The 15,366-nt window shown below is 35.7% G+C and overlaps 1 protein-coding gene across 9 annotated transcripts in view; it reads left to right on the plus strand.

Annotated features, from left to right (window-relative positions):
- Nucleotides 1-15,366, plus strand: part of MAGI2 (membrane associated guanylate kinase, WW and PDZ domain containing 2) — a 1,338,650-nt gene that overhangs the window by 731,253 nt on the left and 592,031 nt on the right. For all 9 annotated transcript variants that reach the window (XM_036863218.1, XM_036863220.1, XM_036863221.1 and 6 more), the window contains exon 3: nucleotides 10,575-10,694. In XM_036863218.1, coding sequence (XP_036719113.1) covers nucleotides 10,575-10,694 — 120 coding nt within the window. The remainder of the gene's footprint in view (nucleotides 1-10,574; nucleotides 10,695-15,366) is intronic.

Consider the following 15,366-nt stretch of genomic DNA (forward strand, 5'->3'; position numbering starts at 1 on the left):
AGTTAATGTCATTGAAAGATCCTAATAGATATAAAATGATAAAGCTATGATTCACTAAACCTTCTATGCAATGAAGGTCAAAGAGTAGAGTGCATTGCTCAGAGGACTGGTGGTATCTGCACAGTTTAGTTCTGGCCTAGATTAATTTTACATGAGGAAAGTATAAAAGCTTCAAGCTAAATATATATTGTTTCTATAAAAAGTCACTATGGATGTTTCCTTTTTTTAGCTCAGTATGTAATTTTGAAACATTATCTATTGAATAATAAATTAGGGAATCAAAATCTCTTTTTATTAGTCCTGTAGAATGTCAGATATAGAATATATCTAAATTAAATATTGGGAAACTAAAATAAAAAGTTCGAAGTTGAATTAATTGGTAACAAAAACGGCATTCATCTTCTATTATCTTGAAAAATCAGGAAATTAATAGTCAATTTAAGACTCTTAAGATTATGGTTTACTACTGTGTTTTATCAGTGAAGGTACAGTGTTCCTTTATCCTGGAGTTAGGTTTATTATATATTGTGAGAATGGATCAAAAAGCCAAGTACATAGTTGTCTAGGAATCTGATTTTCCTTGGGTGAGTCATTTTACCTAGTCATTTCTCTGTATCTGTGAGTAGTGGATTATTCTAGACTGTGAATGTGAGTGAGGTAAAGACAGAATTTTGCTGGAGAAAGTAATTTGTGTAGCTAAAGTTTCCTCAACAATCTGTTGCGTAGAGGAGATGGATTTTGTTGTGAAGGAATGGTTATTTAGTTTACTAATTCTTTGTCATCAAAGCTGTAATGATTCAAATGCTATGCAATTAGGATATCATTCACTTTGCCCCAGCTCTCCCTCAGTGTGTGGGCCATCAACAATGACTTGTTACTGTCAGTAATTAAGTATGATCATTTAGTGTAGAAGCCTTAAAATTGGAAATGTATATGCAAGTATCCACTTCAGCAATGATCACCCCCAAACATTGCCTGTCTTTCTTACTTAGTGCCATGGGTTTTGAGTTCAAATGACAAAGGTCAATAAGATAAACTTTGATTTTTGGATGACATTTCTCACCTCTAACCCTTATCTTCTCTGGTTTTTATAGCCAGGGCATAACTCTATGAGTGGAATCATAGAACTGATGAAAGGATGTGTTTGTCTAATAATTTGTTCCAACCGAGAGCCTTATGGGTACTAATTCCACAATGTATGCTGCTCATACCCTGATTTAGTCTGATTAGTATAGTTGTAGACAAACTATAATTTATGATTTAGTGAATCAGATACCTTGGCATAGGGAAATAATAAGGTGTTAGTTTTTTCTTACTTGTTGGAGGTCCACAGATTTTTCATTTGTGTCTTCTAGTTTTGTTTTGTTTTTTATATCCACCACAGTTTTTCTTAGTGCAAGAGATTTTCTGTATTAGATACTTGTTTTTTCTTGCCATATTTGTCATTCCTGGTGAGCAATATTCAAGCTACCTATGTCTTTCAGAATTTAAGCCATATTGTTGCACACATAGGACCAAGATACTTTGTATTACTTCAGATAATAATGAAAGTTATTTATAAGCAAACATAAATGGAGATTTGTCAATTATTTTCCAAATTCATTTAACTTCTAAGAGAACTATGAAAAAGCAATGTGCAGTAGCACAAGAGAGTACTTTGGTTTTCCAATGTACCTCTCACGACTCTATTCACCTCTACACCAACAAATGACTAATGACTTGTTTCCTCTGAACCCAGTACACAGCTGTAGATTAGGGCCAATGACAAGTCATGAACCACATGCTTTGTGAGGTGTTGTGGTTAAATTAACAATGCCATTTAAGACATGGCTTTTACTTTGGGTTCCCTGAGATATGAGTGAGGTTAGAGCAGTGGTTCTCAAATTGTTGTCCCTGGACTAGAAACATCAATATCACCTGGGAACTTTTTAGGAATGCAGATTCTCAGGCCCCGCCCAGGAGCACTGAATCAGAAACTCCAGATGTGATACCCAACAATCTGTGTTTAACAAGCCTCCCTGTAATTCTGATGCATCCTACATTTTAAGAACCATCCATTTGGGTATTATGCTGCCTCAATCCAAACTGTTAAGATGTAAAACAGTAATTGGTGCCGTATGGGACATTAGTCTGAACCTCTATATCCAGAGATATTCAAGGAGAGATTTATTCTTCAAAAATGTCTCGGTGTCTGAAAGATATATAACATTACTAGTATATGTCAATTCAGCTTTAAACACTAATTGACAGTATCCTGTTTTAGGGGATAAGAGAGTTTTAAAATAATTCCTGAGGTTTAGAACAATGCACTGTTAAGAAAATAAGTCAAAGTTACTACTGGTGTTTTGCAAATGGATTTGTCTTCAATATTTTATAAAGCATTCATAGTGTTTTACTGAGGCAATAATTCACTAAAAAACCTAATAGGTGATTAATTGACTTGAATTGTATGTTTTCCTTTCTGACCTTAACCCAATCCTCCCCCATCAGTTGATATGAAATGTATAAATCTCACATTGCTTTATAATCTCTCTATCACATGGGAATCAGTGGCCCAAACTATGTTATTTACTTTGCTTGCTTTAGCTCTGTGTCTGTATAAAATCATACTTCTGGATTTTATATGATTGAAAATGAGTATAATAAAACCCAAGGCCTAGGCTGATTAGGTAAAAATTGATGAGAGCCATCGGCCAAGGAATCCCCTGAATGTTTTTATTGGAAGTACACAAATCTGTGATGGTGTTCACACGTGCTAATGAGTAACTGACATACTAAAGAAGTATCTTCAGGAATCTAATATAAGTTAAGGTTGAATCCAGAGGAAGTCACCCTAGTGGTCAAGATTTATTTTCTCCAGCTTGCAGTTGAGAAACACCAGGAATGAAGAAAAATATATATTCAGAAACATGCACAAGAAAAGAATCCAGTTTCTCAGATTCTCACACAGTGACCCATCTGCCTGTGATGCAATGGGCACTGTGGAACTTTCAGCACATCAAAATAGATCACAGTAGATGACTGGACTGACTATCATCTAGGTAGTAATACTGTCTTGTAAGCCAATGACTGTTTTTTAAGCATTTTCCTAAAATTAGGAACTATCAGAAGGCTGAGGGGAAATGTGCCTTAGGGTTACATTTACCACCAACGTCATGCTCTTTTCTTCCTAAGGCAAAAGGAGAAATGTTCCTTCATTTAAAAAGTAGAATAAAAAAAAAAAATCCATTGGCACCCCCCCCCAGTTGCCATGGTAACAAAATGACAAGTGACTTTCTTGTGCTTTCACTGTGCATCAATAATAAGCTAGCCATTTGGGAGCAAATTCATTCTCTTCAGAACATGTCTTTTGAGCACAAGTACCGTACGTTTTCCTTAACTCATGAAGGAGGTGTTATTCATGCAGTACTTAATTTAGCAATTATTAAATAAGTTTTTTTTTTAAAGAAAAGAAGCAATAGGAGATAAAGACTTAATTTAGTACCATTTCCTCCATTTCCATTCCTTTTATTTTTTTCTTTGGATGAGTGGTCAGGAAGACATAGTAAAGAATGAAGTACATAAACCATAATTTGGATAATAAAATTTATTTTGGACATTTCTAAACACCACTTAGGGAAGCATCAACCAAATACAGAAGAGCAGTAAAAGAAGGTGAGCTTTAGCTTTAGCTATATGACGAATCATCTGTATTTCTTCTTTTATTCTCCCTAGCTTCCACCCTGTTCCTAATGCTGTGTGATTACTTGTTATTACTGCTGAGTCTTGCTTCACTGTCATCTCTCTATTCATAATCTTTTGAGATAGGGAAGTAGCTGTAATTATTTCAGCATAAAAATAAGGTAACTGCTTCAGGAAATTCAACTATTTCTCCAGTCTACATATTCATTACCTTTAGCTATAAATTACCATTGTACAACACTTCATTATATTTCATGTTATTTGCCTTATTTTTAGAATTGTATTTCTTTCCAAAGGGGTGTTCATAGATCACCAATTGCTTTCTCTTTCTTCAGCCAATTGCTTTCTTCTTCTGGTGGCAACTGATTTAAGACCAACTAATATCTTTTCTTCCCCGACACATGGATCTAAAATCTTACTTTGTGAGTCTTTGTTGTTGAAGGTTCTATGCCTGAAGGTAAAATTAAATGATCCACTAATCAAGTTTTATGAGCACTTTCACACTTTTCAAATGATTCAGCAAAGGGTAAAAAACTTCTTACAGTCTAGTCCATAAGCTCTACTGGCCTTAAGTATCTGTCTAACAAAAGGCAGAGGGTCCTCCTAAATAGTGACTAAATCATTGTGTCCCACATTTTAGTGTGTAATCAAAGGAAATGGATTTCTATCTCAATGTTTCTTTACACCCAGACAGTGAAAAGGGGCAATCTGTGTCTTTAGGCATAAGAACTTTTTCTTCTTAAGAAATTTTAGCCTTAATGAAATTAATTCACTTGAAACTTTAATTATAAAGATTGCAACAATAACATACCATCAATAATGTTTGTTAGAATTGTATTATTCTTAGTAGTGTATTAATATTACTAAGGAGGAATGCAATCATGTTGCCATAGTGCTCATGTTTTTACTTTTTATAATACCCTTTTATATCCAGTATTTACCTCACTGCATAATAAGAAAACTGATGATCAACTAAGAGATGTTTTAACCCAGAACCACATATCTAAAATATTAAAACAAAAGTAAAAAGCAGATGTTCTGAATTTCAGTTCTAAGAATCTTTTTGCCACGTGATGCCTTCCACCTTCTTCCTTTAAAAATGAGGGGTGATATGTATGTGTCTATGTGTGTGCACATTTACCAGTCATCAGAACCCACCATGCACTGTCATATTTATCAACCCTATAAAAATAACCTTGGAAGTTCAAAAATACATGTATTTGGACACCAGTGTATAAGTCAATTGACTTAAGCTAGACCAAGCAGTATGTGAAATAAGTGACGTTTCTCTCTAGGAATTTAGTGATTCTTTTTAAAATATAACCAGGCTCTTTGTGGAACTCCTGTTGATTCCCAGAGGTCTCTAGCCAAGCTGTCATTCACTCCTGTGAAGCCTGCAGCCCATAAGTATCGCAGATCTCTGCTTCCCTTCAGGTACTTTACAGTCTTTCTCTTCAAACTTTTGCTCTGTATTGTCTAAGCTAACGGTTAAAAATCTCAGTAATTGACCCACAGAATAGTCCATAGGTGCTAATGATTTGATTTATGGTCATTTAATAGGATTTAGCCCTTTACAGAATACTATATAACTTAGAAAAAATTTTTCTTTGTTTGTTTATTCTCTGTCTCTTCTCGTTAGAATGTAAGTTTCATGAAGGAAAGGATTCTATTCTGTGTTCTTCAAAGATATATACCAGGTATCTTGAATAGTGCTTGAATATCACATAATACGTGCTCAATTAATATTTTTGGCAAGAATTCCTGGGGGAACTTCCCTGGCGGTTCAGTGGTTAAGAGTTCGTCTTCCAATGCAGGGGGTGCGGGTTCAATCCCTGGTCGGAGAGCTAAGATTCCCCCATACCTGGCGGCCAAAAAACCAAAACATAAAGCAGAAGCAACATTGTAACAAATTCAATAAAGACTTTAAAAATGGTCCACATCCAAAAAAAAAAAAAAATCTTAAAAAAAAAATTCATGAGGAAAAAACAACTATCCATGGTGTCATCTCTGTTCTTTCAGATAAGAGTACTTAACATATAATCTTTTCTGAGTGCCTAAAATTTTCCAGACATTGTTTTAAGTATATGGGTTATTTCTTCTTCTAATCAACTTTGTAAATATGCTACTAGTATTATTCCCGTTTTACAGATAAGAAAACTAGAGTTTATAGAGATGAAGAACCTTCCTCAAGATATTGCTGATAGCAGATGGCAGAGCATCAACAAGCTCAGACAGTTTGATTCCATGTCTCACATTCCTATCTACTATAGCATATGTTTTAAAGGTAGTTTCTATTTTGGCTAAACTGAAGAGTAATTCCAATGGTGGAAAATTTAGGCTAAATGGAAAGGATATTGACAGATGGCAGGACAGGAAGGAAAATATTTCTGAAGCAGAAAATTCTTATATTATGTCCTCTCACATGTTGCATCAAGGCAGGTCCCTCTAAAGAGACTCTATAACCTGGCATATCATGAGAGTTGCCTTTATTGTCAATAATAGAATCTGAGCCTCTTCTGACTCTTTTTAACTCACAGTATTTTCCTCTCCTTGCCTTTTTCAGCCAAGTTTCTTGACTAGAGATCGGGTAGATAAGCCCTTTGGAGAGAGTATGTGATCAGCCTCGTGCTGTACCAGGGCTAATCGGGTAGTGCAATGGTAAACTAAGAGGGGGAGGCAGGCACACCAGTGATGTAGCCATTTCTTAGTCCAGGAGGGCAGTGTTTGGAAGAGAGATAGTGCAGAAGAGAAGGATGACATTGTAGAGTTACAGGGCATAGAATTTGCCAGCTATTTGGAGAGGGAATAAAAGAATGAGGGAGACCTCAAATGTGACCCTGAGGGAAAGTTTCAGGGCATGCATGACAGGAAAAGTGGTGGTGACATTAACAGAGGAACAGGATGGAAATAATATGTTTTCATTATATTTTCCTGAAATGCCAAGTCAGAATTGCTACCTGTGAGGGTTGAATAAAGACATTTTCAGACATGCAAAATCTCAAAAATGTAGCTCCCACGCAACTTTTGACAGAAAGTTTCTGACAGTTGTTTTCTGCCAAAATGAGGGAATGGACTACAAAAAGAGATATGGGATCTGGGAAAGAGGGGTTACAACACAGGGAAGAGGCAAGGTGAATCCCAGGATGATGGCAAAAGGTGATCCCAGAATGGCAGCTATGTGGTAGGCCAACACAGTCCGGATTGGAGCAGGTCAGAAGGCTCCAGGAGAAATTTCTTGAGTAGGATAAACTTGACAAAATATCAAATATATTTGTATATTCTGAGAGGAGATTTGTTTATCCAAGGAGAGAGTTAATTAATTGAAATATTGATCAATATGTGGAAATTTGGAAATTAAAACATTAAATTTAGAGTAAACAAAAAATTACACAAGAATGGAAAATTAATCAGCACAGTACACGGTTCTGCTGGAAATAGATTTACATAGTATTATTATTATAAATGTTAAATAGTAATCTAACACAAGTTTGTTCTACTGGAAGAATGGGAGAAGGGAAAAAGGAGGAAGTGATGTGAAGAAGTGTGGGCAAAAAAGAGCTAAATATTCATTTTCTTTACCAAGAAATCAATAGTGACTAAAATAAAAATAAAAAAACAAGAGCCATCATAAGTATTGAAAAATTATTTAAAGACATGGAGGTAAAACAAAAGAATCAGCTAAAAGAGTTAAAAGTGTTTACCGCTGGATAAAATGAAAGGTGTGTGTGTGTGGGGGGGGGGGTGATGACAGTCTACTTAAAAAAAAATAACGTAGAGTTGTAGACTAACAAACCTTGTAGAAGTGGACTCTTTAAAATATCTGTATATGTAACTTTGATAAAAAATAAAAACTAGACTTTGAAAGAAAGCAGAGGAGAAGGGATTAGTCTTAGCAAGATGGATGGATGATTACAATTAAGGATGAAGATAATGCAGATGAAGGAGGTAGACATTAGGAAACTTTAAGGATTTTTAATTCAGAGTATCTCTTATATTACCAGAAAGAGAATGAGCTAATGTCTTCTGCTGAAAAGTCAAAGCCCTTGAGTATTAGAACATGGTGGGTCAAAGAGGGAAGAAGACACTTATTAAAAGGGTTGCTATGCATCAGTTGAATCAAACTAACATTAGAGGGGGGAGGGAGAGGCATGGACTGGGAATTTGGGATTGGTAGATGCAAACTATTACATTTAGAATGGATAAACAACAGGGTCCTACCGTATAGTACAGGGAACTATATCCAGTCTCCTGGGATAAACCATAATGGAAAAGAATTTTTAAAAAGAGTGTCTATATGTGTAAAACTGAGTCACTTTGCTGTACAGCAGAGATTGGCACAGCATAGTAAATCAACTCTACTTCAATTTAAAAAAACCAAAATGAATAAACAAAAACTTGTCCAACAACAACAACAAAACTAACATTAGAAAGCCTAAATTTATAGGGTACTTTGTCAGTGAAAGTTCATGGTTTTCTATAGCAGCTGCAGTCTCTGAATGAAATAGCCAATAGGGAACTTGGAGGCTTATTAAGACTTGGAAAATGGTGAAGATGAACTAAAGGAAAGAAGACATTTTAGATTCCCAGTCCCTTAGTAGAAAGGCAAATGAAGTCAAATATGGGGAACATCATGGAAATTAGGAGCGATCAGGAGACTGGAGGTTATAATTAGAAAGAAGAACAGAATGAGAGAAAAGGATGGGAGACTGATGTCAAAGATGGGAAATGCAGCTTTTAAGACTGTAGTGTAGAACTTCTTCAAGCAACAGTGAGGTAGGCGAACCCCCAGTCCAAATAGGCAGCCAGCAAGAAGCAGGTCAACAGCAACAGGTGACACTGATGCAGCCACAGGGGAGGCTGGATCCCTAAGGCAAAAAGTCAGTCACATTGGCCTGAGATGTAAGACGTAGATGGAAAAACAACCAGTGAACCAAAGTACTCATGGTCCTTCCAAGAAAAGCACAACCCCAAACACGTTCACTAGAATTTGGTGCAGGCGAGCCACTCTAGTCAAGTCAGCAGCCCTGGAAATTGCCCTTAAGCTTGTGGTCTTATGCTCACATTGTGCTGGGAATGCATTACTGCAGTGCAAGCAGTTAATTAATCAAAGCGTGTAGCTTCTGAAATATGCAGATAAATTAGGAAGGAAAATTGAAACTGTGTTATGTGATTTTTCTTAATGATTAGAGTGTGCTCTAAAGAAACAAAAACAAATTGATTGCCAAAAACCATGTTAATGTGCTTTTAATTCACAAGGGTTAAGCATATAAAAGTCAGGATATTGAAAGTTAAGGTTTTCATAGAAACATTAATTTGACAACATTATGCATACTAGGTGTGGGAGGCTTATATTTTATAACATTAAAAGCAGTAGGGAATATTATAAAATGTGGCTCAGTTAAACAAAATAAAATAACAAATTCAGGGGAAAGTCATTAAACATGACTATGGGGAAATAATTGTTTTGCAACCCCCAAAGAAGGTTGTAAAATTTAATTTTAGAACATAATGCCTTCAAATTTTAAAAAATTTTTTCAATGGAAATTAATCATTTTTACCAAAAATGAATTTTCCTAACACATTGTATACTCTGATATTAGTTTAGGCCTCTCGTTTGCAGTCCAGATTTGATCCTAATAGACTAAAAGGAGAACTGACTGGCTATTACATGGCCTAGTTGATAAAGATTTTGGAGAGTGAAAATAAATTTAAGGGTTTGAAATACTTTTTGTTTAGTTTATAGAGAAGATGGACGATAGTATACATGTGAATAAGCCTGCCAGTGTACTAGTACTTTGTTTACACATTTGCCTTCTATGTACTTCTGCATACTATTTGCATGTATGCATTACAAAAATTCCAATCTGACATGCAAAATGTCATATATAGGTGGCACAGAAAAAGAAAAGAAGCTTAAGGCATGTTCAGGGAAGGAAGTATTACAGAAAACAAACCCACAGCCTTTAATATGTCTCTGTTTTGGTTCCCACCTCACAAACTAGACAGAAGGTCTGGGAGACTGACTTCTCCAGTGGAGCTGTACTGAGCCACAGGCTGTTGTTCTGTCACCCTGGTCACAGAAGCTGTTTACTCTATAGGTGATGCAGGAAACAAGAGTGGTGGACCCATGCAGTAACCCCTTGGAGTGTGTCACCTCCCAATTCAGTCAGAATTTAAGGCAATAATGAGAGAAAGAAAGAAGGAAGGAAGGAAGGAAGGGGGGAAGGAGAGAGGGAGGGAGGGAGAGAGGGAGGGAGGAAGGGTACTATATTACTAACATAATACTAATTTAATTATAATTATTACTCAATTCTAATTATTATTTAGTTATTTAATTTTAAGTAATAATAAAGCTTTTCTTATCCTTTAAATCAAATATAAGCTATTATTTGGCACAAAATTAACAAATGGCAACAACCCCCCCCCCATAAAGGAGCAGATCATGAAAATATAAAGGTAAATTGACATTTTGCTAACATTTCTATTTTCCATTGTATTTTATGTCATAGCAAAGCACTCTGCAGAACAATAGAGGTCCATTCATGGAAGAGAGATATGTAAATTCCTGAGCTAGCAGACTCCTGGCCCAATATTCAAGCCACCTCTTCAAAAAGGGCACAATGGTCTGCATTTTTCACTGAAAAACCTATGCAGCCACATTCCATGGCAATGAACTCTATAAACTTGATGAAGAAAAATGCTTTGTATGTTTACTTTAATCTTAACCCCCTGCTATTTTCTGTTTCCAAACAAACAGAAGGACAAATGCAAACTGCCAGCTCGCAGGATGTACAAACAAGTGTTATTGAATATTCAGAAGTATGGTGGTATTTCTAAAGTTCAGCAACACATCACTTAGAGTCTTTCCTTTGTTTTTAATTTTCCTTGTTCAGGCACCACAAGGCCACATAAGGAGGGTGAGGTTCCTGGAGTGGACTATATTTTCATCACTGTTGAAGATTTTATGGAATTGGAGAAAAGTGGTGCTCTCCTAGAAAGTGGGACTTATGAAGGTAAGCACAGCTCTACCGCTGAATTTATTTCTCATCGCATCACATTTTTCTCCTTTGACTGAAATGCATTAGAGCACCAGATTACTAATGTGCTGTTGTTTTGGTTTGAGAGCTTTAATGAGGTCACTTTAGAAATGTATTTTGTAAAGAAAAATTAAAATATGTCTGCGTTAATTCTACTCTTAAGAAGCCAAGAGAAATGTGTATGCACATACCCACTGAAGTATCCTTGTGATCAGGATATCCTGAGGCTAAGCTGTGATCTTGCAGATAAATTATCTTCATCTCTAGGTAGCATCTAAAGAGCACAGGGCTTGAGTTCCAGTCTTGTCACTACCTCTGTGTAGTTTTCTCCGGTTGCTTCACTTCACTTGCCTTCACTTGCCTCTCATGCAAAATGATGGTGTAGGAAAATATGATCTGTGGATGAACTCCAAAGCTCTACCACAGGTTTCCTTGTGTGCCCGTGTCAAACATGAACAAATGAAATTAAAACCTTGAAGGTGGGACGTATGATTCAGAGGAAGAAGCAGTGTAACCTAAGCCAGAATCTGCTTCAGTTCCAAACCCGGCTTTACTACTTACCCACTATGAATATGAAGTAACCCAGTGAGTATCTCTGAACCTCAGTAGTCTTATCCATAAAAGGAGAAATGATAGCATTGAAAAATACAAATAAATAACATGCTTGCATGTAAATGTTCAAGTAACATCTACATGTATGTAGTTTATGTCTAATGAAGTTACAGATCTGTGTCTGTATAATGAAATTTTAAAGTAATATAACTAAAAAACAGTAGAAAATAATACCTTTATTCCTACGTCACAGTTACTGTATATGTAAACTATATTTATATATATTATTACATCCAAAGATGAATCTAGTTTTACTGAACTGCAATTAATAGTGAGTGATATTAAAACAAAACTCACATGCATTGCTGCTTAGCCCATCAAATATCAGAGGTCTACCATGAGCAACTAAACTGGGTTTGTAACAGTTGGCCCTCCTCTTCCTCCTTCATTTACTTGTAGATGTCCAGTGGACTATAGTTATTTAAGAACTCAGTATTTTTAAGTTGTTAGAAGTATTAAAATCTCTTTTTACTTCACACTCCTAAGGCAATTTAGGCTGAGACATGTGCCTAAGTTATGGGTCAGACATTTAGTTGCTTATTTCCACATTCATAGGAAATAGGCAAAAATACCCACGAAAAGAAAATGGTTTTAAATGAGTGTTGTTTCTTCTTCTAATTGTCAAAAATGAATGATAGTGAGGGTTGATTGAAAATATTATATTTATTTTTTATTGAAGTATAGTTGATTTACAGTATTGTATTAGTTTCAGGTTTTCACAGCATAGTGATTCAGTATTTTTATACATTAGACTCCATTAAAAGTTATTACAAGATAATGCCTATAATTCTCTGTGCTATGCAATATATTCTTGTTGCTTATCTGTTTTATACATAGCAGTTAAATAAAAAAGCTGTGTTGATCATATAAGCTGCCTTAAATAATATATGAAAAATAAATTATAAATCATAGAAAATAATGATATCAAAGAAGTCAGAGTAAATTAACAATAAATTTTGTAGTATGTTTTCCTGTGGGCTTTGCAACATGATTCAGTGGCATTCATTAGTTTGCATGTCTGCTAATAATAATGCCTTGTATTTAGTTACCGTATTTAAATGTCATAGTTATGTAGCAAAGAACAAATGCCTTAATATCCACGAGCATTCCAAGAGTAGTATGACCCTTCCTTTCTTTTTTTTTTGTTAAATAAAGATTGTATTAACTGTATAGAAAGTGAAAAAATTAAATCCAATGTTCATGTTAAATTTCCTGTATTCTCATGATAAACTAGATGTCATGAAGTTTAATATCAATATTTAAAAATAAAGCCTAGCTTAAATTTTAGGTTTCAGTTAAATTTTGAGGGAAATATCCTGAAACCATACAAACGTAACCAAGTTTTGTGAGTCAGGGTGGGTTATCCTGAATCTTCTTCAGACGTTTTTTCAGCACTGAGAGTAGAGTTGGCTAAATTGGTGCCAAATTGTTAATCTCCCAAGCATGCATAGAGCTGATCTTTGAATAATAAGGCTGATTTACACATATGACTTTGGGGAATCAATACTGTTATTTACAAATACACACTGTGTACTTGAATAAATAAGAAGCTCTTTTCTCAGGTCGCATAACCATCTGGGTGGACACCTAGGGAGCCTTCTCAAATCTCAGAATCTTCAGATTTTCCAACAGTTACAGCTGAGGAACCAGTAGAATTGGCATTCTAATAAAAATCACTGCTGTTCCTTCAGAATTAATCACTAGCTCCAGACTCAGAGCTACCTGAGTTATTTGTGTTTTTAATGTGTTATTCATCAAGGAAGCCGAGGGAATGCGTTTTCTGCTGTTGGTGCTTTCAGAATATACAGAGTAACAATCATGTACTACTCAACTAGATAAAGAAGGACCTCAGAGCTTTTATATTTGTCAAACTTTCGTGGTATCACTCTCTCATAAAATAACAAAACACCACTTTCTCTGTTATATGTTCTCCCTTCTGCAGTGTTTGGGCCATTGTTCTCCTTCCTCCTCCTTGCTAGATCATTCTCATGCTCTCTCAGTACTCTTTAGAGCTCTCAGCTAGGCTAGAAAATCCATTTCTGATATCTGTGAATCCACTAAAGAAATTAAAAAGAAATTGAGTTCCTCTGAGCATTAAGGTCAGAAACCTGTTAACCATGTAGGATCCTTAAGACTGATATATGTATGTATATACTTCTGTCTTGTTGTCAATAATTCTAATTTTAATCTGGAATTTGTCCTTTGATTAGAAATGAGATAGACTATCCTGAATTGTAGTTCTGCTTCTTAGAAACTGGCCCAAAGTCCTTGCTCCAGAAGAACAATTCTGTTATTACCAGAGGCTGCAAGGAAGGCCTTAATATACTTGTGTTACCTTCTACAGTTAGGCCACATGGCGCTAGGCAGAATTTTAGCAGATTCTTAAAGTCTTTTTCTGCATCACCAACCCCCCATCTAGTATGAGCACCTCATTTCAGTTTGTTATACAACAGCTGCTGAATGGCTCTGCACGTAAATGGCCCGGAGGACTTGACTGTAATGGACCATCAGGTGTTGGTAAAGACTCTTCCATGACTTGGATGACCTCATCTTCATCTTTTCATATTCAGTCAGGTTGAAAATTAAGTTAATATAACAAGGCCTAGTGACAAGCCTGACATAACCTCAAGTAACAGGAAGAGCACCATGAACCTTCCTGTCAGGACTGAAGATGTAGGCTTCATGTGAAACACAGACCACAGAGCTCTGTGGATGAATGCAGACAATTCCGTTGGGATTAAGGTCACATGCAGGTATAAATGTGGCACCGCGAGGTAGAATTAAATAAGTAGGTTTGGTAATCTAATGGTTAAGTACTCTAAGTACCTGGAAGGAAGCAGTGCCCTTGGGAACTGTCCGAAGTGCTGAATTACCCAGGGCTCTAAATCCGTGAATCCTGCCTGACCTACTTCTTCCAGTTGTCTGGAATGCTACATTCATGGTTTCACTGACCACTCACACTGCCTCACCCTGAGTTCTGAATGACATCTTTAACAAACCCATGTCCCCTGAGCTGCACCTGGACTCTTATTTCATTTAATTCATCTAGTGAGATCATCCACAGTCATATTCCAGAGCAGCAGTTCTGTTGTAACATTTGCTATCATATTTTGCTGTTCTGCTTTTAAATTGAAACAAAGCTATTTTTTCTGTCTATTGAAGAAACCCTTAAAGTTTCTTAAAGTTAAAGGTTTTCTTTAAATGGACATAAGCTCAATTGTAATAGTCCTTCAATTTTTAAGAGGACCAAATCAAACCCAGCAAGTTATTAGGGCATCTGCAGAATATAGTGTAAATATGGCACTCACCTTCACCTTGATGCTGTGGTTTCTTCTATTCATGGACCCTAATGTATATGGACTTGAGCCAACTGTTAACAGCCCACATAGTTTCTTAAACAATTTTATTACAAGGCCTCTGAAATTCAAGTTTTCTCACAACTGTACATAAATGAGTGCTGTTCTCCCTGGTATAACACATACAATCCTACAAAATTTTAAATATTAAGGACAAATAATTTTCTAGGAAAATAAGCCAATAACTCCTATGATGAGAGAAGAGATACAACAAATTTTACATAAATCCATTTAATTTTACTAACTAAAATCCACATCCACTTTTTTTAGTATGACCTTGGTGCATTTATTATTGAAATGTTGAATCTCTATTTCCAGTCAAGATAGCACTGGTGACAGAGAGATGCTCAATCCAATAAAAAATCATTATTAGTACTATAAATAGTCTTCAGAAAAACCATTCTTCTATCAGTCCAAGTTTCTATCCACTGAAATGTAAATATTTCCTGAAGGGCAGATCAATGCTTCAATTGATGCTAAGATTGCTGTCATTCCAGGAGACCAAAAAAGAGATAAACTGTCATTGTTTCTCTTTCCCTTATACTCTATTACAAGAGAAAATTTTTACTATGTAAGTAATAACCTCCACAACAACAGTAGATTCTTGGAGCTTGCAGTTAAAAGGGTCCAGCTATTATTACATATTGTAAGATTTTTTTTCTTTTGCTATTTCCTTCTTT

This window comes from Balaenoptera musculus, chromosome 9 (genome assembly GCF_009873245.2).
Source record: "Balaenoptera musculus isolate JJ_BM4_2016_0621 chromosome 9, mBalMus1.pri.v3, whole genome shotgun sequence".
Taxonomy (NCBI): Eukaryota; Metazoa; Chordata; class Mammalia; order Artiodactyla; family Balaenopteridae; genus Balaenoptera; species Balaenoptera musculus.